This window comes from Gallinula chloropus (genome assembly GCF_964237585.1).
Source record: "Gallinula chloropus genome assembly, chromosome: Z".
Classification (NCBI taxonomy): Eukaryota; Metazoa; Chordata; class Aves; order Gruiformes; family Rallidae; genus Gallinula; species Gallinula chloropus.
The window spans coordinates 88,459,089-88,481,492 of record NC_140089.1 but is presented as its reverse complement, the minus strand read 5'-3'; the positions used below and the strand labels follow the sequence as shown (position 1 = coordinate 88,481,492).

Sequence of the window (22,404 nt, the reverse complement as noted above, 5' to 3'; positions counted from 1 at the left end):
CCTGCTCCGCCCCACCCCCTCCGGCCCCCGCGGCCCCTCCCAGGAACCGGCTCGGCCGCCCAATGCGGCGGCGGCGATCCCGGGGCGGGGCCGCGCCGCCTCCTCCCCCTCCTCGCCGCCCGCCACCGCCGCCGCCGCCCGCGGCCGCCGCCGAGGGAGGGAGGAAGGGCCGCGCCATGGGACAAAAGGCGCGCTGAGGGACGGGGCCCTGACGCCCAGGCCGCGCTCGGTGCCCGCTGTGGCATGGTGGCCCGACGCCGCTAGACCCGCCTGGCCCCCCCCCTTCCCCCCCCCCGCTTCCCGCAGCGCCTCCCCCGCCATGCCGAGCGGCAGCGCCGCCGCGGCCTCCCCCGCCGCCGAGCCCGCCGAGCCGCCGCCCCTCCCGCCGCCGCCGCCGCTGCTGCTGCTCCAGCAGCACCTCGCCGGCCTCGGCCTCTGCGACCCGCCCGGCAGCGGAGGGGCGGCTCGGCGGCCAGCCCGGCAGCGGCAGGCGGGCTCGGCGCCGCTGCCCGACCCCCCCGGCGAGCTGGGGCCTGGCGGAGCGCAGGAGGAGGAGGAGGAGGAGGAGGCGGCGGGGGACGAGGGAGACTTGGAGCTGGAGGAGGAGGAGGAGGAGGAGCTGCTGGCGGGGGAGGACGAAGAGGAGGAGGAGGAGGAAGAGGAGGAGGAGGAGGACCCGTCCGCCCTGCTGCTGCTCTCCTCATCCTCCTCGCCCTGCCAGCCGCTGCCGCTGCTGCCGGCGCTGGGCGCCGTCCTGCTCTCGCCGTCCTTCGATGCGCAGGAGGCGGCGGCGGCGGCGGGGCTGGGGGGGGCGGGGGGGGTGGGAGCCCTGTGCGGGCCGGACGGTGCCCGGGGCATGATGGCGGCGATGCTGTCCCACGCCTACGGCGGGCTGGGCGGGGGAGCGGCGGCGGCGGCCGCCTCGGGCCTGAGCGCCGAGCAGGCGGCGCCGCTCCGCCGAAGGAGCGTCAACACCACCGAGTGCGTGCCCGTGCCCAGCTCCGAGCATGTGGCCGAGATCGTGGGTCGGCAGGGTGAGTAAAGGGGGACGGGGGACGTGGGACAGGGGACGGGCACCCCCTCCCCCACACACCACCAAGTCGGGGGGGGGGAAGGATGGAGGGGGGGGGGGCACCCATCCGCGACCCCCCCCCCTAAGTCGTCAGGGGGGAGGGGGGAAGGGTGGGGGGGGGGCACCCATCCGCGACCCCCCCCAAGTCGTCGGGGGGGAGGGAGGATGAGGGAGGAAGGGGGGGCACCCATCCGCGACACCCCCCCCTAAGTCGTCGGGGGGGAGGGAGGATGGAGGGGGAGGGGGCACCCATCCGCGATCCCCCCCCCCCCAAGTCGTAGGGGGGGAGGGAGGATGGAGGGGGGGGGCACCCATCCGCGACCCCCGCCCTAAGTCGTCGAGGGGGAGGAAGGGTGGGGGGGGGCACCCATCCGCGACCACCCCCCCCCCCAACCCGGGGCAGGGCGGCAAGGCCCAGGCCAGGCCTCTCCCCACCCTCTGTGGAGGAGCCCGAGTAGCGGCTTCGTGGTGCTCGCTGGGGCCGTCGCCTCCCTCTCCCTTCCCGAAGCCCGGGGGTCTGGCCCCGGCTGCGGGGGGTGTCGGTGCGGGCTGTGAAACGCGGCCCCCAGCCCGGCCCTTTCGCCTGGGGGGGTGTGGGGGGGGGGGTGGAACTTTGGTCCCTGTTCTTACAGGGAGCTTCGTGCTAAGGGCTTTGACTTGTTTTGGGGGGGGGGGGGGGGGGGGGGGGGCTGACAGGCATCCCGCAGCTCCCCGCGGGGCTCGCCGAGACAAAGGGAGCCCTCGGGAGCCGGCGGGATGGGGACGGGAGGCCCACGTGCATCCCTCCCTCCCTCCTTCTCCATCTCTCCCTATGGAGGAGCCCTCGGCGTTCGGCTTCCCTGCCCGCGGCTGTCGCTCCCCTCCGCCGTTGGGATAAGGTCATCCCGGTGATGTCACACTCCTTTCCCTGCGCGCTCAGGGGGGGAGCGGCCCCTTGGAGGAGTTTGGGAACGGCACCATCATCCCCCCCCCCCCCCCCCCTCCCCAAAATCCGATGTTCAAGCCACTTCTTGACAGACAGAGACGCAGCCCCGAGCAGTGCCGGGTTGTAGGGGTGGAGAAACTGACGATGGAGCCGCTGCTCTCTTTCCCTCTGTCCTTCCAGGGTTGTTCCTGGGCAGGTTTGGGGTGGGGAAGGGGGAGAGAGGAGGGGGTGGGTGTTGTGTCTCCCTGGCTAATCAGCTCAAGAGAACGGGTGGCTGTGCTGTCTGGTCTCATCAGCGTGGCTTTTGTTGGGGCAGGGGGGTTTGTTTGTGTTGGGTTTATATATATATATATAAAAATATATATATTGGGTTTATATATATATATATAGGGTTTATATGTATTGGGGTTTTATATATATATATAGGGTTTATATGTATTGGGGTTTTATATATATATATAGGGTTTATATGTATTGGGGTTTTATATATATATAGGGTTTATATGTATTGGGGTTTTATATATATATAGGGTTTATATATATGGGGTGTTTTATATATATATAGGGTTTATGTGTATTGGGGTTTTATATATATATATAGGGTTTATGTGTATTGGGGTTTTATATATATATATAGGGTTTATGTGTATTGGGGTTTTATATATATAGGGTTTATGTGTATTGGGGTTTTATATATATATATAGGGTTTATGTGTATTGGGGTTTTATATATATATATAGGGTTTATGTGTATTGGGGTTTTATATATATATATATAGGGTTTATGTGTATTGGGGTCTTTTATATATATATATAGGGTTTATGTGTATTGGGGTCTTTTATATATATATATATATATAGGGTTTATGTGTATTGAGTATAGAATAAGCAGTAAAACAAGTCTAAACATGTGGCACTAAAGAGCTGCCCGCTGAGCGCCGGTTCTTAGGCAGCCCTTTTTTGGGTGTCTTGGGTTTTTTTTTTTTCTGTTGTTGTTGGTTTTCACTTCTTGAAACTTAATTTTAGTCTTTCAGCAGTCAAGAGGGAGGTTTTGTTGTTGCTGGGTGTGTCACGGGGCACCCAGAGCCTGTGGGTGCTGCGGAAATTGGCAGGTATCTTCCTCCCATGCAGGCAGGTCTGTTCAGAAGCAGAACGCTACCCTTTTCCAAGAAATGCTGCTCTGATGTCTTCAGGCTTCGGTCATGTGTCGTTTAGGGATGGGGGGGGGTGATGGTGCTGCAGTTTTTGGAGGCTGTGCTGCTGAGACTTTTTGTTTTTAAGCAGCAGTTAAGAGTTTTCTGCCAGCCTAAACTATAAAACACACACCCCCCCCAGCAATTCAAGGCCAAAGTTGTGGCTAGAGATAGTGAAGAGCCTCTGAGAGTCACATGTGGGTCAAAACAACCCAGCAGCAGCTGTGTTTGCCACTGGAGAAGAGATGTAACGAGCTGTGCAGACACCAAGGGCAGGGAAAGGGGGAGGAGGCACCCCAGGTGCTGGAGGGAAAGATGCCCCTTGCAGCCCCTGGAGAAACCCATGGAAAAGGCCCAGACCCCACCTGCAGCCCGTGGAGGGGCTCCAGGCTGGATGGGGCAGGTGGAGACATAGAGGAGATGCTGTGACCCTATGTTGGGATAAGCCCCTGGCAGCGCTTGCAACCTACAGAGAGAGAGAGATTTGTGTCAGAACAGGTTTGCTGGGGGGAGGCTTGGAATCCTGTGCAGGACTGGGACTGAGAGTCACTGTGATAGAGAGATGGAGCCCTGTGGGAAAGGACTCAGGTTGGAGAAGTTGGTGGAGGACTGTCTGCTGTGGGTGGGACCCCACGGTGCAGCAAGGGGAGGGTGTGGAATGAATCTCTGTGTTCCCCCTGTGTTTTAAGACCTGGTTGTGTTTGGTTTAAGATCTGGTCGTGCTCCCACCTCTGGTTTGTCACTGTTCTTTGTGGTGTAGTGCAATAAATTAGGTAGTTTTCCTTCTTTCACTGTGTTGAGGCTGGTTTTGCCCATCTCATTGCTGACAGAGTGATCTCTCCCTGTCCTTATTGTGACTCCTGATCTTCTTAATACCTATTTTCTCCCCTGTCCAGCTAAGAAGGGGAGTAACTGCCTGACTTTGGTGGGCGCCTGGCCTCCAGCCAGGGCTAAACCACCACAGATGGAAAACAGAACTGAAAGTGGTTGTTGCTACAGGGCCCCTAGGAGAGAAATAGGAATGAACTGGGCTTGGAGGACCAGTGTGGCTGCTGTGGCTGTTCTCTGTGGGGTCAGGGCTGTTCTCTGTGCTGTGCTTTTGAGTCTCTTAGGAAGGAGATGATGGAGTTTGCATAAAAACAGGATCACTGTCCTTCATGAGGAGGAAGGAGAGCAGAAGGAAACCCCAAAAAAGCTGTTGCCAAACACAGTTGCGTGGAAGCTCTGCTGTGAGAGGGGGTTCTTCAGGAGCCTCATTCAAGGGAGGCTTGTGCCTGGAGGCTGAAGTTGCATGACTTCCACTAAGTATTTGTCGAGTTTCTTAGAAATAGGCATCCTTTCCTCTCCTTTTATGGCCCAGAGCTCTGCCTGCTCCCTGTCAGGACCAGAAGCTTTTCCTCTTCATCCACCTGCTTTGCCTGTGTCTCTGCTCCACCAAGTGCTGGCTCCCTGGACCTGCCTGCTTCCCTCTCCCTCCCCACCCCGGGTTCTGCTCTCTCTGAGAAGGAAGGTGCTTCATATTCTCTTCCCAGTGTGTATCAGAACCAGCTGGCAGCATTTTTCCTGAACAAATCCAGCTTTTTTGCACACAAGAAGAGAGTTTCCAGACCCTGCCCATCAAACTTCAGGGAGCCCCTGGTTCCTGAGAGAGCAGCGAGCAAGGAACCACCTCAGGGTGCATGTGGCTCTTTTCCTTTCTGTTTCTCTGCCCTGGTTACAGAGTCTCAGAGTAAACACAGCGCTTTGGGCAGCGCAGGGGTGCTCCCACAGCCCCTCTCTGGGTCCCTGTGCTGCAGGTTCCCACGTGGGTCGCTGCACCCAGCGAACCTGGGGGTGTCAGGGGGCCCTGGGAGGTGAGCTGTGGTGTGGTTGGTGGTTTCCTTGTGAGCCTCTGCTGTGTTTTAACTGTTGCTCTGGTGCTGGAAGGATTTTTATTGCTGGAAAAAGCTTAGGTAAGGTTTTGTTTTAATCAATGTTTTTCTGCAAAATCATAGAATGGTCTGGGTTGGAAGGGACCCCATGGATCATAGAGCTCCAACCCCCCAAAAAAACCCCACCCCAAACCCAGGCTGTGGTGTTTCTGAATCCTTGGGGCTTCTTTGTTGTTGTTTTTTAAACCTCAGAAGCCCTCAGCCTTTTTTTCTTACCCCCCTTGTGCCCCAGAAGTGAAGCTGTCAGGACAGCAGCTGGGGAAGTGTGGTGTAGCTCTTTTGAAGTGGAAGAATCTCAAAGGTGAACAGCAAAGGAAAATGTGCTTGTATCCATTTATTCTTGTGAAGGCATGTGACTGGGAGCCAGGAAAACTAGATTCCATTCATGGCATTGCACAGGCTTCCTGCATGGGTCTGAACTGGCTGTTGAATCCAACCTTTGGTGAGCTGGCTGGTCCTGGTGCTGATCAGAAACTGGCTTCAGCTAAAAATCCCACCTACATAAAGCTGCCTTGCTTTGGGTGGGGGGAAAAAGAAACCTCAACCCAAAAACTTGGCAAAAGTGCTTTTTGAGAAGTGGTGGTGAGAAAGCTGCCTAGCCTGGGAGGTGGCTTTGCCTGAGGAAAGCTGGCACTTAAAATTATATAGAATCCCAGAATGGGCTGGGTTGGAAGGGACCCCAGGGGTCACAGAGCTCCAACCCCCCCTGCCACAGGCAGGGACACCAACCTCCAGGTTATATAAATGACTAAATGAATGAATTATATAAATAATATATATTAATTATATATTATATTCATTTATATAATTTTGAGTGCCAGCTGTAAGCCAGCTTTTCTCAGGCAAATCATTTATGTATATATTTTACATATATATATATTAATATATTCATTTATATGTATATTTATATATTCATTTATATATTCATTTATATATTCAGTATATCCAAGCTTTCTTTAAAAAAAAAGGCAACCCCACAACAGAATGCCAGCAAACTTCAGGAGCTGTAACAGGGAAGGTTTTTCATTTATTAAATTTTTTTCCCTATCAAGTGAAGGGCTTGCAAAACTCTGCTGTGAATCACCTGAAGAGTGTTTTGAAGTTGGTGTTTTCCCATCCTGGTGGGTCTGGAGGAGGATTTGACAGGCTTAGCTGGAGTGTGTGTGTGTGTCCCCAACCCCCTAGTTTTTAGGGGGAGGGGGTTAATGTTTAAACACTTAAGAGCTTTTTGAATAATGCACAAAGAGGGGGTGGTGCCTTCAGATACCAGCAGAAAAAAAACCTGAAAGGGGCTGGAGGGAGGAGGCAGAGGGATGCAGAGATGCTGCATCCCTCTGTGTGCTCCCTGCCTTTGGGAAAGGATTGCTGGAATATGTTTGCTAATGCATTCCAGCACTGTGACCCTCCAAGCAGGGTGGTTCTCCAGGTTTTACATCCTCAGTGCAGCTGGCAGGAGTGGCTTTCTGCCTCCTGTAAGGCATCACCCAAGCTGGAGCTGCTTAATCCCGAGCCTGACACTCCCCTTGCTCGGGTAAGGACAGTTGGGGTGATGGTTGTGGAACCTGAAATGGGCAGGGCAGGCAGCCTCTGAGCCCCAGATGAGCAAGAGGAGGAGGGATGATATCATTCCACTCTGATTGAATCAATAATGAACAAATCTGCTTTGCATGAGGCAGCCTTGCAACCAAAACACCATTTTTTAAATTCATATTTAATGATCTTGGGCTCTTTTTTTTTTTGCTCTCTGTGGGGTTTGGGGCAAAATCTTGTTTGTTTTTTTGTTTCAAGGCCAGTACCTTGAAACAAAAAACCAAACCCACCCCTGATTCTGGTAAGTTTGTAGCTGGTAACTGTGTGGTGTGGCTGGATGGGCAAGTAAAAACAGTTGGGGAGTGGATAAAACAGTCCTGGGGCACATGACTGTGTGTGATTCAGGGGTCTGATCAATGGGGATCAAGAGCTGAAGGGTGGGACACAGGGGGCCATGGGCAGCCTCTGCTCAGTGTCTGTGGGGACAGGACAAGGGGTGATGGGCTCAAGTTGGAGCCCAGGGAGTTCCCCACCAACCTGGGGAAGAACTTCTTCCCAGTGAGGGTGAGGGAGCCCTGGGCCAGGCTGCCCAGGGGGTGTGGAGTCTCCTTCTCTGGAGAGATTCCAGCCCCATCTGGATGTCTCCCTGTGTGCCCTGTCCTAGGGACCCTGCTTGGGCAGGGGGTTGGACCCCATGGGCTCTGGAGGTCCCTTCCAGCCCCTGTGATCCTGTGATTCCAGCTCAGTGTGTTGCCATGGTGTGTCTGAGCTACTGACAACACTTACCTCGCCCTGATGGGTTGTTAATTGCTGACCTGCAGGAAGTCGTCAGCACAAGCACAACCAGCCAGTGGGAACTGACTGTTTGTTTTCCCTCTCAGGAATTGGTTCAGCTTGCACGACTGAGGTCAGCTCAGCCTCCTGTCTGATTGCTGCAGACAGCAAGGAGCATTGCTTCAGCCAACTTGCTTGAAGTGAAAGCTGAGGAGGCAGTTACACTCCAGATACATGTTTTTTCCCCATTTTCTTCTTAACCAGCAGTCTGTTAAATGCTGCATTAAACGACCCATTCTTAGTACTGCAAGAAAACTCGAGCTATTTGTTGAAATCAAAGGTAAGAGCTCTCTTCCTGAGGAGTTGAAAGTCTCCCCTCTTTAAACCCTGAAACTCCCAGGAACTGCAACACGTGAGCAGACCATGTCCTGGCACAGCCTGACCCTGCTGCTGGAGTTTCAGTGGTTCCTTCCCCTGGTGCTCCCAACCAAACACCCCTTCAGGTCCTCTGCCTTGTGGCTTGTGCTGGAGCCACGTGGAGCTGCAGAGTGGCTCAGAAAGGGGTTGCAGGTTCTCCAGCCAAGGTCATAAATCCTCAGGGGTAAACGCTGCTCTTGCCTGGCTTGCTGGGTGGGAAGCACTCGAGTTATTTTGCTTGATTTTTGCTCTGTTGGTGTGCCAGGAACGCTGCAGATTTTGATGTGGAAGTGAATAACTACATAAAGCTGGAGTTGTGGTGGGTTTTTTTTAAAATGAAATTCCAGTGAAAATAATCAAAATCCTGCCTTGTAAGATGCTGATTTCTGATCTCCTGGCCCTTTTGTTTCTCTTGCAAAATCCCTGTCTTATAAAAGAACGTGGTGGGGGGTGTTTTTTTCAGTTTCAAACATACAAAATCCTGATTGATGTTCCTCTGAGCAGCGCTGGATTAACCTGCCTGTGGCATGAGCAAAGGGTGATGAGTTGTGTTCTTTCAAGCTGTTAAAAGTCAGCAGGTGCTGCCTTGTTTCCCCCCCCTGTTAACTCCCCTTGCCCTCTCTTCTGGCACACCCTTGGTCTTGAGTTTCTGGAAGAGGAAACTTTGAAGCCTGTTGGATAGGGCACAGGGGGTGAGGTTTGGGGTTTTGGTGCAGGCAGCCTCCACCACACAGGGCTGATGCCTCCCTGCATGCAAAAAAAGGCTTGGAGGCAGAGGGTAGAGCTGCAGACTTTCTGTAACAGAGTAAAACAGGCTGCTGAGCCCCAGAACATGGTTATTTCATCAAAAAAAAACATCCCCAGAAAGCTCTGCATGGAGCATTTGCTTCCCACTTCGGTTACTCCTGAAGAACATCTTGCTTTTTCCCTCTCTTTCAGGTGTTCCTTTCAGCTGATGAGCTCTTGCCAGTGCCAGAGACCTGGGTTTTGCTTCCCTGGTCTGTCAGTAGTTCTGTGCTCTGCCCAGAGCTCCTCTGAGCAGAGACAAGAGTAATCTCTTTATGCCCTCCAGGTCGCTGGATGGCAGCAGGCAGTGGGGGTTTGTGTGTGCAAACACCATCTCTAGCAGCATTTTTTTTGGGTTGGGGGGTTGGTGTAGGTGAAGATTTTGGTGGTTGGGGGTGGGTTTTGCAGTGTTCTTTCCTCCAGCCACTTTGTCCCTGCTGTGTGTGATGCTGAGGGGTCACCTCTCTTAACCTCCTCCCTCCACAGGGCAGCTTTCCCCAGCAGTGCTGCTCACAGGCATCTCTTCCACTCGCTAGATCAATGTGTTTTTTAATAAAAACCCAACTTTTCTTAACCTGTAGCTCTTCTATTTCTTGTAACCACTCTAACTCCCCTCTTGTAACTGCTTGTTTTGCTGATTTTTCTTCCTGCGTTTGCTCAGCAGCTCCCACCTGAGTCCTGGTGCTGCAGCAGTGCCAGTAATTAATAATACAAGCTGCTGCCCTCTGGCTCTTCTTGCTACATGTAACTTGTGTACTGAGTTGCCCTCAGTCTGGGGAATTGGAGTGATCCTCTCTGCCTGTGCAACTGCTGATGTGATAGGTTATCCCAGCCTGATACATAGAAGGATGCAGTGTGCAGGCTGGCTGCTTGGTTTTTGTGCTGGGTTGATACAGAAGCTGGTTGGTGGATTGATACAGAAGCTGGTTGATAAATTGAGCTGTATCTCAAATCTTCTCTGGTGCACTGTTCCTGAACACCAGGGCTTTTGTTTTCCAGAAGAGGAGAGCTGGTGAACATGCTTCTCTTGGGAAGCTTTCTCAGCATCACCAGAGGCTCTCTAAAGCTCCCCTCTCTTCCCATCTGTTAGCTTGGCAGCAGTAGGACTGACCAAAGTCCTGCTCCCTGTGATCTGGCACAGCCAGGGGACTGACCACGATGCCTTGGCTCTTGGTGAAAGGACCTGAGGTCTCCAGCTTGCCCTCATGCCTGGTACCCAGGCAAGCCTGAGCTTGTGCAGCTCCAGCGTTGGGCAGGCTCTCAACTTGAAGTGGTGCTCTGGAAAGTGTCTAGTCTTAAAAAAACCACCCCAAAACCCAGCCCTTCCTTCAGTTCCAGCTGGATAACAACAAGTAGGAAAGTCATCTATCATCTTAACGTTTGTGCATGTGTAAAACACTGAGAGGTCAGTGGCTCCTCAGAAATGTGTGAGGCTGATGGAATTATGATGGGAGCAGCCTCGGTCGCTATATATAGTGTGAGTCTCACTGAGCTGTTCCACAGGGGCTGGTAGCTGCACTGTAGCTAAAAGCCTTCCTCTGCAGCAGTGAGTTCATGAGGGGCTGAGGAGGCAGGGAAATGCCTCTGCTGTAAAATGCTCTGATTTTTATTCTTCTTCTAGGTCATCTTTCCTTCTCTTGGAATAACTTTAGCAGGGTGGCTGTCAGTTGAGCTTTTCTTGCTCTGGTCACTAAGGTGCCTACTTACAGCATTGCTGATTGTGGTATGGCTGTAGCTAGAAGTGGAAGATGGCTGTTGGTGATGCACAGCACTGCTGAGGTGCAGTTGTTGCCTGAAACTGTTAATACAGCCAGAACTTTGTTCCCAGGTTGTGGGTGGCATCTGTGTTGGCATTTCAGATGGTAAAGCTGGGACAAAGCTGTGCTTGGTGGGCATCTCACTATGATGAAGCAGCATCCTTTGTGTGATAAGCAGAAGCTGGCATCTTAAATATGACCTGGCAGGTGGCAGGAGCACATGCAAGTGCTCAGGAAGCCCATGGAAAAAGCCCTTTCCTGGGGCATCAATCTCTCAACCCTGCCTGTGTGTCTCAGGTGGTCCCCTCCAAGGAACCCCCAGCTTGGGTCCCACCAGGGAGGGGGTCACTGTGGTTTGGGTGAGCAGAACAGCCTGTGGACATCCCTGTCCCTGTGTAAGCTGTTAGCCTGCTCTCCTCTTTGTCATGCCACCTGCTCTCTGAACCTGCCAGTGACCTGCCCCATGGGCCTGAGCACATCCCAGCTGCAAGCTGCACCCATCTCTTGGGGTGTTTCTATTTGCTCTCTGGTGTGTGTCCTGTCTCTTTGTCACATGGGAGCCCTGATCTTAACCAGCTAATTAATCCTTGAAGTGATCAGACTGCTGCCTGTGCTGCAGAAGGCTAGTGGGGAGATGTTAAGCCTGTGGGTGGTTGGTCTAGCCCTGTCTTCAGGAGGGATGAGGTGTGTCCCAGCTTACCACTGGCTGTCAAAAAGGCCAAATAACAGTAAATTTAAGCTTGCTTTCAAAAAATGTCACCTGATGGGTACTATACAAGCTAAGGCTTTCCCTTAAAAAATTACTAAAATTTAAAAGCAATGTTTTTACAGCCTTCATTTGTGATATCAAACTGCCAGGGGGGGTGGTAAGCAGCTGCCCAGCTTTGTAGATCTAGGGGTTTGTGCAGATCAGCATCTTCTGCAAGAGAAATTACTTCTTGGATCTCCCTTGAATCAACTAACTGTGTTCAACAGCCAGTTGGAAAAAAAAATCCAGTGAAGATTGTCAGGAGTTGAAATTTTTCAGTTCAGTAATTAAGGCAGGGGGTGAGATGAGTTAATTGATCCTGGGTGAAAGGTGACTGTGAGCTGAGCAGACCACAAGTAGTATTTCACAGGACTTGGGTAACCCACTGAAGTGCTGAAAACGTTCCAGTCTTAATTTTCCTGTGTCACCAGCCTGCTGAAGGAGGTGGTGTAGCCTTCAAAGGGCCTGGGATTTCATTTTCTGTCCTGATGCAGCTCCATCTATGCTTAATAAGTGGGGCATCCATCAGTCTTCTGCTGTATCATCAGGCTGGGTAGATCTCTCTAGCTGTGAGTGAGAGGGAGGACTGTGTGTGTGTGTAAGCAAGAGAAAGTGGCTTGTGCCAGCAGCAGGAGTGAGCAGCTCTTCTGAAATATAAGTAAGTAGAGCAATCAGTTCTCAGTGTTATTAATATATTAGTGTATTAATTTTTCCTCTGTTGATCAGGTGGGCAGTGCTGTGTTCTGCAGACCCAGCAGCCTCACGGTGGATCCCGTGTTTCAGTCTCCACGGATCCTTTGTTACTTTCAGCTGCAGGAATTTGCCCTTTCCAGCTAAACCCTTGTGGCAGCCTGGCAGTGAAGTAGGTGCTGCACCAGCTGAACAGACCCCACCTTTAAAGCTGCACAGAAAACAACTCCCTGTGTGCTCCCTGCTCTCCTTGGCATGCCTGAGGATGCTGTGCCATCCCCTGAGGATCTGCAGGGACTCTCCCAGACCCTGAGCAAGGAATTAGCTGTGGCTCTCCCAGCTCCTGGTCCCAGGTTAATGTCACTAATTGCTCTGTCTGCTGCCTCCTTACCTGGTGTCAGTGTATTCCACAGTCAGAGTGCTACAGACTGTGCTTGGAGAGGATGCTGTGATGCAGCATTGCCTTTCATCAGGGAACAGCCAAGCTGCTGGCAGGTGTGTTCCTGTGCGCTGCGGATTTCTCTTCAGTGCTGAGGAGATGCAGCAGCTTGGCTCTGGAGCAGAGCTGGGTGACGCTGGGTGCATCTCCCGGGTGTGAGAGCTGAGTTGGGTGATGCTGGCTGGGTGCATCTCCCCTGTGTGAGTGTTGAGTTGGGTGATGCTGGGTGCATCTCCCCTGTGTGAGTGTTGAGTTGGGTGATGCTGGGTGCATCTCCCCTGTGTGAGTGTTGAGTTGGGTGATGCTGGGTGCATCTCCCCTGTGTGAGTGTTGAGTTGGGTGATGCTGGGTGCATCTCCGGTGTGAGAGCTGAGTTGGGTGATGCTGGGTGCATCTCCGGTGTGAGAGCTGAGTTGGGTGATGCTGGGTGTTGGGTGACGCTGGGTGCATCTCCCTGGTGTGAGAGCTGAGTTGGGTGACGCTGGGTGCATCTCCCCTGTGTAAGCGTTGAGTTGGGTGACGCTGGGTGCATCTCCCGGGTGTGAGAGCTGAGTTGGGTGACGCTGGCTGGGTGCATCTCCCGGGTGTGAGAGCCGAGTTGGGTGACGCTGGCTGGGTGCATCTCCCGGGTGTGAGAGCCGAGTTGGGTGACGCTGGCTGGGTGCATCTCCCGGGTGTGAGAGCCGAGTTGGGTGATGCAGGCTGGGTGCATCTCCCGGGTGTGAGAGCCGAGTTGGGAGATGCTGGGTGCATCTCCCGGGTGTGAGAGCCGAGTTGGGTGATGCTGGGTGCATCTCCCGGGTGTGAGAGCCGAGTTGGGAGATGCTGGGTGCATCTCCCGGGTGTGAGAGCCGAGTTGGGTGATGCTGGGTGCATCTCCCGGGTGTGAGAGCCGAGTTGGGTGATGCTGGGTGCATCTCCCGGGTGTGAGAGCCGAGTTGGGTGATGCTGGGTGCATCTCCCGGGTGTAAGAGCCGAGTTGGGGGACACTGGGTGCATCTCCCGGGTGTGAGAGCCGAGTTGGGGGACACTGGGTGCATCTCCCGGGTGTGAGAGCCAAGTTGGTGCTGATGCTGCTTCGCTGCTCACGCAGCCTGGGCAGCCCTGGGATCTTCCCCTGGGAGTCGTGTGCCTGAAGAGCTGCAGGAGGTTCTGTTTTAACCCCCTCAGCTCAGCACCTTCTCTACCTGAGCAGGGAGGAACGCAGTGGTATTGTCACTTAATTGTGGTTCTGTGACTTCCAGGCTTCCATTTAGGGCTTTTTTTCCCCAAGAAAAACCCTCTCTGTAAATTGTTGATATGAGGTTAAGCAGACATGATGGTGAGAAGGCTCAGGTTGCCCTGTGTGCTTGTCCCCTGGTTCCACAGTGCTTGGCAAGAGGTGGGTTTGAGATGTGTGTCCCTCCTCTGACAGGCTGCCTTTTGCTAAGGCTGGTGCTCAGCAGCTGAAGGGCTGTAGCTGCTGGGAAGAGACTACCCTACAGCTACCCAGAAGGGGGTCCCTGTCTGTAACTCAGTCCTCTTCCCCTTCCCAGCATTGAAGTGCATTCAGTGGAAGGAAGGAACTGAGGGGAGATGCTGTTTCTCCCTCTGAGGGATGCTTTTCAAGGTGGCTCTTGGCTCACAGCAGCAGGTCAGCTGGGCACAGGGTTCCTGCAGCAGTTGCTTGGTTCTCCTGGCTCTGTTGGGGGAATTGCCCTCCTATGGAGCAAACAGGCTGAGACTTAGTTTGGTGAACTTCATGATGATGAAAGGTGAAAGTCAGAGCGAAGGCTGAGTCCTTACTGCATGGGTGAGGACTGTGGGTGGTGTGGCTTGGCTTCCAGGAGAGGAGAGGGGGTAATCTGTCTGCCTTCTTTTATTTGAAAGAGAAAAGGTGATATTTAAAAAACAAAAGGTGATGAGAAGTGTTTAATAATTCTGAATTGGTGGTGTAGGAGGTAAACAATTCCTTCAGAGTTACTGATAAGCTGCTTGGGAAGTACAATGTTTACAGCCTGTTTTAAAGTGTTTGTCCAAATAGTCCTCTTGAGGAGGAAGAAGGAGGCTTGAGAAGAGGGATGCAGATCCACTGGTGCAGGGTGAGCGCTGCTCAGCTCCTCTCTGGGTGCCTGGGCAGGCACCTACCCAATCTTGGCCTAAGTGAAAGCAAAACTAAAGGGGTTTGGCTTCAATTGTCAGCATGCTCTTCAGGCTGAGTGGCTTTACCACTGAACCGAGCAGGGTAACTCGTGTCAGGCAGACTCCTGTTACCACACCAGAACTAAAATCACTTCAGCAGGCTTGATTAAACCTAATTCCCAGTCTAGAAGTCCCCTCCTCGGGCTCCTTTTATCTCTGTGCTTCAAAGCCCTGCATACAAAGGCCTGATTATTGCTTGCAGGAGTGTGAGGCAGTGGTGGTGTGGGGGTGGGTTTCTTCTTCTCTTTTCCCCTCCCATTCTTCCTTTGTCCTCCTGTGTCTGAGCTGAGGAGGTTGGGAAACCTCTTGATTCACCCCGTGACCGCAGGGGTTTCGTAGCTGCCTGACCTCCTGTCGTCACCGTGCCCTGGGGTGCTGTGGGGATTGGGGGGGGGGGGGGTGGCAGTATCCCTGCTGGGTCTCATCACCTGGGTGGTGAGTAATGGGAGCAGCTGAGTAAGAGCAAATAGAGAGGTTGTCCTGCTGGGGTGGTGGTGTAACAGGCTGCTGGGGTGGTGTTGTGACATGAGGGGCTGTTGAGGGGTTTCCCAGTGCTGACAAAACCCGGCGGGCATTGACTGTCTGGCTGATAGATCTCTGCTTTCCCATGGGCTGGTTCCCTCCAGCTCTTCCTGACTTCTCTCAAAACTTTTATCTGAGTTCACTGTGGTGGTCTGCTTTCCTTTCAGGCCAGCTCTCTGGCACTGAAAGGGCTGCAGGGAGGTAGTGGAGGCAGCATCTGGCCTCTGCTTTCTAGGCACATGACTCTGTCCCTTAAAGGAAAAGCTCTGCCTGCCTTGGTCTGTGTCGTTCCCCAGCCTGAGGAAGGAGGGTGAGGTGGCTTTTCCTTCAGTGCTGGAGGGGTTTGGAAGTGTGGCTCTGGGAAGGAAGCTGAGGCTGCAGCCTTGTAACTGGAGTGTCTAAAGCCTCAGAAGAATTCGTGTGGGAAATGTCGACTGTAAGTATCAGGGAGGCACTTCAGAAAGTAGGATTCAGTAGGTATGTAGTAATGAGATGTGTGTGTTTTTATATAGGTAAATAATACATTTTTAAAAGGGTAGAGACTGGCAGGACATGGGGGAATGGATTAAAGCTAAAGGAGGGAAGGATTGGATAAGATATTAGAGGGAAGCTCTTTCCAGAGAGAGTGGTGAGGGGCTGGAACAGGCTGCCCAGAGAGGGGGTGGGTGCCCCATCCCTGGGGGTGTTCAAGGCCAGGTTGGATGGGGCCCTGGGCAACCTTGTGTAGCTCCAGGCCTGGAGGTTGGTGTCCCTGTCTGTGGCAGGGGGATTGGAGCTCTGTGACCCTTGGGGTCCCTTCCAAGCCAGACCAGTCTGGGATTCTGTGAAATCTTATGCTAGATGCTCTAGTGTTTGCAGTAATGCTTCTGTAGTTCCTAGGAAACAAGAATATATGCTTGGGTGGGATCAGTGTAAGTAACTTGTGTAAACAGGAGAGTAATCAGGAGGCTGGCTGTGGCTGTAGGTGTTCCAGCAAAGAGGGCTGGATCGGTGTGAGCTTCAGCAGCAGCATTCTGGGGATGCTGGATTGGGTCTTTTCTGAGCAGCTGAAGCGTGGGGCAGGTGAGCAGGTGTTGCTTACAGGGAGAAATGCAAAAGGGAAGAGGTGGAGGGAGTAAAGTGGAGCTGCCCAAGTGAGGTGCTGCTGTCTGGTGGGAGCAAGGGGAGGGATGGCACATGGCACGGCTTCCAGGGATGCACTCTGCTGCTCCCAGAAGGCATCTCGTGACTCTGCTTTCCCTTCTGCATTATCTGGTAAAGATCACTGGGCTGTGGGAGGAGGTTGAGGCCTATGGGGTTTGTTCTCTCCTGCAGAGCCTTGCTTGTGCCTTGCTCTTTCCCTCACAGAAACCCTCCTGTGCTCCTCAGTGGGGTGCTGGTGGAGGTGGGCGCTGGGAGAGCCCTCCCAAAGAGCTCTCAGAGATAATGAGCTTCCTCTCCAGCTGTGCCCTGGAAACAAAGGGCTGCTGTGTCGAGCCTTTGTCCCTGTGCAGGGGCCCTGCAAGAAGAGGCTTTTCCTTCCCTCTCTTCCAGCCAGCACCTGCACGTTTTCTATCTATTTCTTGCTTTTAGACCCGTATCCAGCTCTGCACAGAATGTGTCAGCGAGTGGCTTTCAAACTGCATTTACTGCTTGTGGTCCTTGGGGTGCAGGGTGGGGGGCAGACAAAACACTTCAGTTTGAGAGAGTGTTTCACATACCCAGACAGTTCATGAGATGCTTAAAGCAAGGGAGGAAAATGGGAACAAAACCTGTCTCTGCAGGTGAAACGATGCTCCCCAGGCTGGGTCTGGGGCGCTTGGAGCTGTCTCAAGGGGAGGTTGGCTGTGAAAGGATGTTGGGAGGGTGACAGGCGTTTGAGTTGGGTTTGGTAGGTGATGAATCCAGCTGAGGCTGAGTCCAGCAGCCTGTCTGGGCTGTCATGGACCTGCTTGTCCCACTTAATTTCTGTACTACCTGCTTTTCTGGTCCTGGGATGGGTGAAAGGTGGTTCTCTGTGCTCCGTGCCAAAGCGCCTGAAGCATCTTAGGACAGGGGCCACTGTTCCTGCAGCCTGGCAAACTTGGTAATTCAGCCCCCCCAGAAATCAAAGGCAAAGCTCTCATTAACTTTTTGCTTCCCTTTCAGGCTAGGAAATACCATGTAGGCATGTAATGCTGCATAGTAAGCCCTGTTTGTGTGCAACAGACTGCTCAGACTCCTACTTGACAGTTCAAGGAGTGGCTCCTTCCGCGGGGAAGAGTAATGTTTAAATAACACTTATTGATAACAGGAAGCAAGTGAAGAGTTCTCAGTAAATCAATATGGTTTTTTTAATCCATGTCCTACACAAGTGGTGACACAGATCCTTCTCTCACTTCTGAGTGTTTAATTTGCTTTTAGGTCACGATGGTCGGTGAAAGGCTGGACTGTCAGCAGGCTTAACGTGCCTGTGTGCCCGAGCCTGTGCTCCTGCTGCTGCATCTTAGAAGTAACAGAAGGATGCCCAGTTAATGGAGGGGGAAAAAGTTACAGTCACCAGTATTTGAGGTTATCATAGAATCATAGAATAGAATCATAGAATTGTAGGGGTTGGAAGGGTCCTCAAGAGATCATTGGGTCGAACCCCCCTGCCAAAGCGGGGTCCCTAGGACAGGGCACACAGGGAGACATCCAGCTGGGGCTGGAATGTCTCCAGAGAAGGAGACTCCACACCCCCTGGGCAGCCTGGCCCAGGCCTCCCTCACCCTCACTGGGAAGAAGTTCTTCCCCACATTGGGGGGGAACTCCCTGTGCTCCAACTTGAGCCCATCACCCCTTGTCCTGTCCCCACAGACCACTGAAAAGGGGCTGGCTGATTCCCCCTGCATCCCCTGCTTAAGATAATTATAGACTTTAATTAGGTCCCCCCCCTTAGTCTTCTCTTCTCAAGGCTGAACAGTCCCAACTTACTCAGCCTTTCCTCCCAGGGGAGATGTTCCAGGCCCCTAATCATCTTTGTGGCCCTTCTCTGGACTCTCTCCAGGAGATCCCTGTCCTGTTTAAACAAAGGAGCCCAGCACTGGCCACAACACTCCAGGTGGGGCCTGAGCAGGGCAGAGTAGAGGGGGAGGATCTCCTCCTGTGACCTGCTGGCTATACTCCTCCGGATGCACCCCAGGATCCCATACCATGAACGTGGCTGTTGTGGGGGGGGGAGGGGAAGAGCTGTCTATGTTTACCCCCTGCCTAATAGCAACGGAGGAAATGATGGGTTGGGCCAGCCCAAGAAACGCTGCTGGAGGAGTTTGTGGCGCTGAAGTGTCGGAGGGTCAGAGGTCTGTTGGGAAATAATAGGTAGAAGCCGCGACTGCTTTCTCTGGTGTGGCTGGCAGAGAGAAAAACAGCTGCTTCTGGTTTCACCCCCACGGTTTCTGGAAATTCTCAAGCAGCTTAAAATAGCTGGCTGTCTTGTGGCTTTCTGAACCCGGGTGCCTGGCTCAAACCTGCCTGCCTTTTTCCTTTTGACCAGGCTGCAAAATCAAAGCACTGAGGGCCAAGACCAACACTTACATCAAGACCCCCGTTCGCGGAGAAGAGCCGGTCTTTGTGGTCACCGGGCGAAAAGAGGACGTGGCCATGGCCAAAAGGGAAATCCTCTCCGCTGCTGAGCACTTCTCCATGATCAGAGCGTCGCGCAACAAGAACGGCTCTGCCCTGGGAGGCTTGTCCTGTACCCCCAACCTGCCGGGTCAGACGACGGTGCAAGTCCGGGTGCCTTACCGGGTAGTGGGGCTGGTGGTGGGGCCGAAAGGAGCCACCATCAAAAGAATCCAGCAGCAGACCCACACCTACATCGTCACCCCCAGCAGAGACAAGGAGCCGGTCTTCGAGGTGACGGGGATGCCCGAGAACGTGGACCGCGCGCGGGAGGAGATCGAGATGCACATCGCCATGCGCACCGGCAACTACGTGGAGCTGAACGAGGAGAACGACTTCCACTACAACGGCACCGACGTCAGCTTCGAGGGAGCCGCCCTGGGGTCCGCCTGGCTGCCTTCCAACCCCGTCCCTCCCAGCCACACCAGGATGATTTCTAACTACAGAAACGACAGCTCCAGCTCCTTGGGCAGCGGCTCCACCGATTCCTACTTCGGAAGCAATAGATTGGCTGACTTCAGCCCAACCAGCCCGTTCAGCACAGGCAACTTCTGGTTCGGAGAGACCCTGCCTTCGGTGGGCGCGGAAGACTTTGTGGTCGACTCTCCTCCGGTGTATGACTCCTTACCGACGCCTTCCCAAACCATTTGGACCCCTTTTGAACCCGTGAACCCGCTCTCCGGCTTCGTGAGCGACCCAGCTAGTAACGCCAAGCCTCAATGCCAAGGGAGCCAGCCATCGACTCCCCGCCTGTCGCCCACCTTCCCGGAAAGTCTGGATCACCCGCTGGCTCGGAGGGTGAGGAGCGACCCACCTCCCACCAGCCACCCAGCCGACCTTCCCATCTACATCCCCGCCTTCTCCAACGGTACCAACAGCTACTCCTCCTCCAACGGGGGGTCCACCTCCAGCTCCCCCCTGGAGTCGAGGCAGAAGCACGACTGCGTCATCTGCTTCGAGAGCGAGGTCATCGCCGCCCTGGTCCCCTGCGGCCACAACCTCTTCTGCATGGAGTGTGCCAACAAGGTCTGCGAGAAGGAAGCCCCAGCCTGCCCCGTCTGCCAGGCAGCTGTTACTCAGGCAATCCAAATCCACTCTTAGGTATGTATAGATACTGTGTGCAGACTCTGCCGAACCTCTACGAGGCGTGGGTACCCTCCTAGTGAGCTTCCTAATGAATTCTGACTGTCGGGCTTTCTTGGGGTTAGGCTGAAAGTGCTTAATAAAGTTCTACTTTCTGGAGAAGGCTGCTACAGTAACACTAAACCTAAGTGGTCTCTGTCAGGTTCAGTGTAAGGAGGTGGCAACGCTTTAGCAGAGAAGCATCTGGAGTGACGGTCACGGCGAAGGGGAAGTTTTCATCAGTGACACGGCTGGAGGGGGAGGAGAATAAAGGAGGAAAAAAGAAAAAAGCCCCCAACCACCAATTCTGCAGGTTTTTTCCTGAAGGAGGATCATCTCTGTGAAGCGTTTCGACTTCTTCTGTGTGCCTGGCAGCGGTGCAGAGGGACCCGTGGTGGAGGGCTTGTGGCATTACTGGTATTATCAGACAACACTTCCAATGCTGCCTTCTTTACACTGCCAGTCCTGAAAAACAGGTTTGGGGAAATTACTGTTTTATTATTTTATTTTTGCTTTGTGCAGCAACTTATGCCTGATTCTTCAGCATTGCAAAAAAAAAAATCTTTTTTTTAAAAAAAAAAAATTATTTTTGGTGTTTAAAGAAAAAAAATCAAGTGTGATTTATTGGCATAAGTGATACTGTTTAGCAGGCTCAGATGATAAATTTTGAGGTGGGGGAGAAGCACCCCAACACGCCTCTGATTTGCCTGATGTGCTGAGCTCAGTGTGCTCAAGAGGATCAGGAGCTGTCTTGACTTCATTTTTTTTTATGAGTTCCTACCCACTGCTTCTCTTAATGTGTTGTGGAGAAGAGCCGGGCTTGGCTCCGTCCCATTTCAGTAAGGGCTTTGGGATGCACATACTTCAGCTAATAATGAGGATGCTGACATTCCGTTCATTAGTCCCATCAAGCTGTTCTTAAATCACGTAGCTCAAAATGTGAAGCGTGTTCTTTTTTTTCAATCCGTGTGTCTTGCACATACCTAAATCTATATTTTTACTAAGGAAAAGGAAGAAGAGGGGAGTTGCCTACGTGCCCCTGTCTGACTCATGGCAGCAGCCGTGCCAGTGGCTCTGCAGTCAGTCTGTTTCGTTTTCAAACTGTCTTTCCAGTCATCAGGAGAAGGAGAAAAAAATTAAGTCTTTTGAATCAGTTTTCTTACATTTCAACCTGTGGCTGTTTTTAGCTGGTTTTGTTTTTAGGGGATCCTTTTTTTTTTTTAATGTGTGTTCCCAAATCTGTACTGGCAAATATTAAAACCAACACAGCAAACAAGAAAAAAAAAAACAAAAACAACAAAAAAAAACCAAAAAAAAAAAAAAACAACAACAAACCAGGAAATAAACAAAAAAGACACAATATGGAGTTCTGGTGGATTTTTTTATATGATTTTTTTTTGTTTTACTGAAGCATTATTTTTCCCAAGATGAGATGAAGCTCTTTTTTTTTTTTTCTCAGTATAACAAGGAAAAACAAAAAAAGGAAAAAAAAAATAAAAGGAAAAAAAAAAAGAAATGAATTCTATGTGTATTCAACTAGTAAATATACAGAGAAAAGATTTATTTTTTATTTCCACTTGAAGAAGAGTTACATTTCTTACTAAAGGTTTACAGAGTCAACGGTTCTTATTTGGGGAGTGGCCTCGGTGGCGGGGGGGGCTGCCTGGAGGGGGAAGGAGGGGGGGGGGGGAGTGGGCAGCGCTCCTGTACTGAGCAGCTCCAGCGCTACAACCGCTTGTAGAGTAGCCGCCCGTGTCAGTATTGGAGCCTCACCTCTGGCTGCAGCCTCTGCGGGTGGAAGAGGAGCCCCGTGCTCTGCCCCCGGTACCCCTGCGTTCCGGTACCGCCTCGCCCACCGCCGCCGACCAAGCCAAGGAACCCCCAGGCGCGGGGTGTGCGCGGACCGTGTCTGCCAGCCACAGGCCTGAGGGTGACAAACTATCAGTATAGTTTTAGTATTTGCTAATTTTACTACACTTCTCTCTCTCTATTTCTTTCTTTCTTTCTTTTTGTTATGTATATGTAGGGAGGTCATAGGGGTTATAAATTCAATTTGAGTAAAGTTTTAAAATCCATATATTTTATGATAAAAGGGCCTTTAACTTATGATGGCCAAAGCACTGATATTATATATTTGCTGTAAAGAGAATTATAAGAGTTTTATTTTTCTGATATTAAAAGTTACTTAATAAATACTTGTTTCCATTAACCTGGGTGTTCCTGCTGTCTTCGTGGTTACCGCTTGGGAGGAGCCCGTGGAGGTCACTGCTGCCTCCCACACAGGAGGAAGCCCAGACTTTTGGGTGAAGAACCTTGTTCCTCAATTTCTGGCTCTACCAGCTGCCTGGAAAAAGCAGCTTGTGGTCTTGTGGAGGGCGCAGCTGCAGCTCCCTGTAGCGCTCAGCAGCTCCTGAGGTGTGGGTTGGATCTTGGGAAGAGTTTCATCACTGAGAGGGCTGTCAAATGCCCAGGGAAACTATGGAGGACCCATCCCTGGGGGGATTTTCATGCTTGATGGGGCTCTGAGGAACCTGCTCTAGTGAAGACGTCCCCGCTCACTGCAGGGGCTGGGACTAGGTGACCTCTAAAGGCCCCTTCCAACCTTACACTGACTGTGATTTGTGTCCATGGCTTAGTGGTGGGCTTGGCAATCCAGCCAGGTTAATTCTCATTTGATGACCACAAATGTCTTTTCCAAC

General features: G+C 52.6%; 1 protein-coding gene across 1 annotated transcript; it reads left to right on the top strand.

Moving 5' to 3' along the window:
* The first annotated feature begins 234 nt into the window (after positions 1-234).
* Positions 235-20,581, top strand: MEX3C (mex-3 RNA binding family member C). The gene is made up of 3 exons (XM_084279010.1): positions 235-1,034; positions 18,456-19,684; positions 19,869-20,581. The coding sequence occupies exons 1-2, from the start codon at positions 320-322 to the stop codon at positions 19,682-19,684; spliced, it is 1,944 nt and encodes a 647-aa protein (XP_084135136.1). The 5' UTR covers positions 235-319; the 3' UTR covers positions 19,869-20,581.
* Positions 20,582-22,404: the final 1,823 nt, after the last annotated feature.

Coding starts and splice junctions, on each gene's coding strand:
- MEX3C (XM_084279010.1), top strand. CDS start 320: ATGCCGAGCGGCAGCGCCGCCGCGGCCTCCCCCGCCGCCGAGCCCGCC. Junction 1,035..18,455: donor CGAGATCGTGGGTCGGCAGG/GTGAGTAAAGGG, acceptor CCTTTTGACCAG/GCTGCAAAATCAAAGCACTG.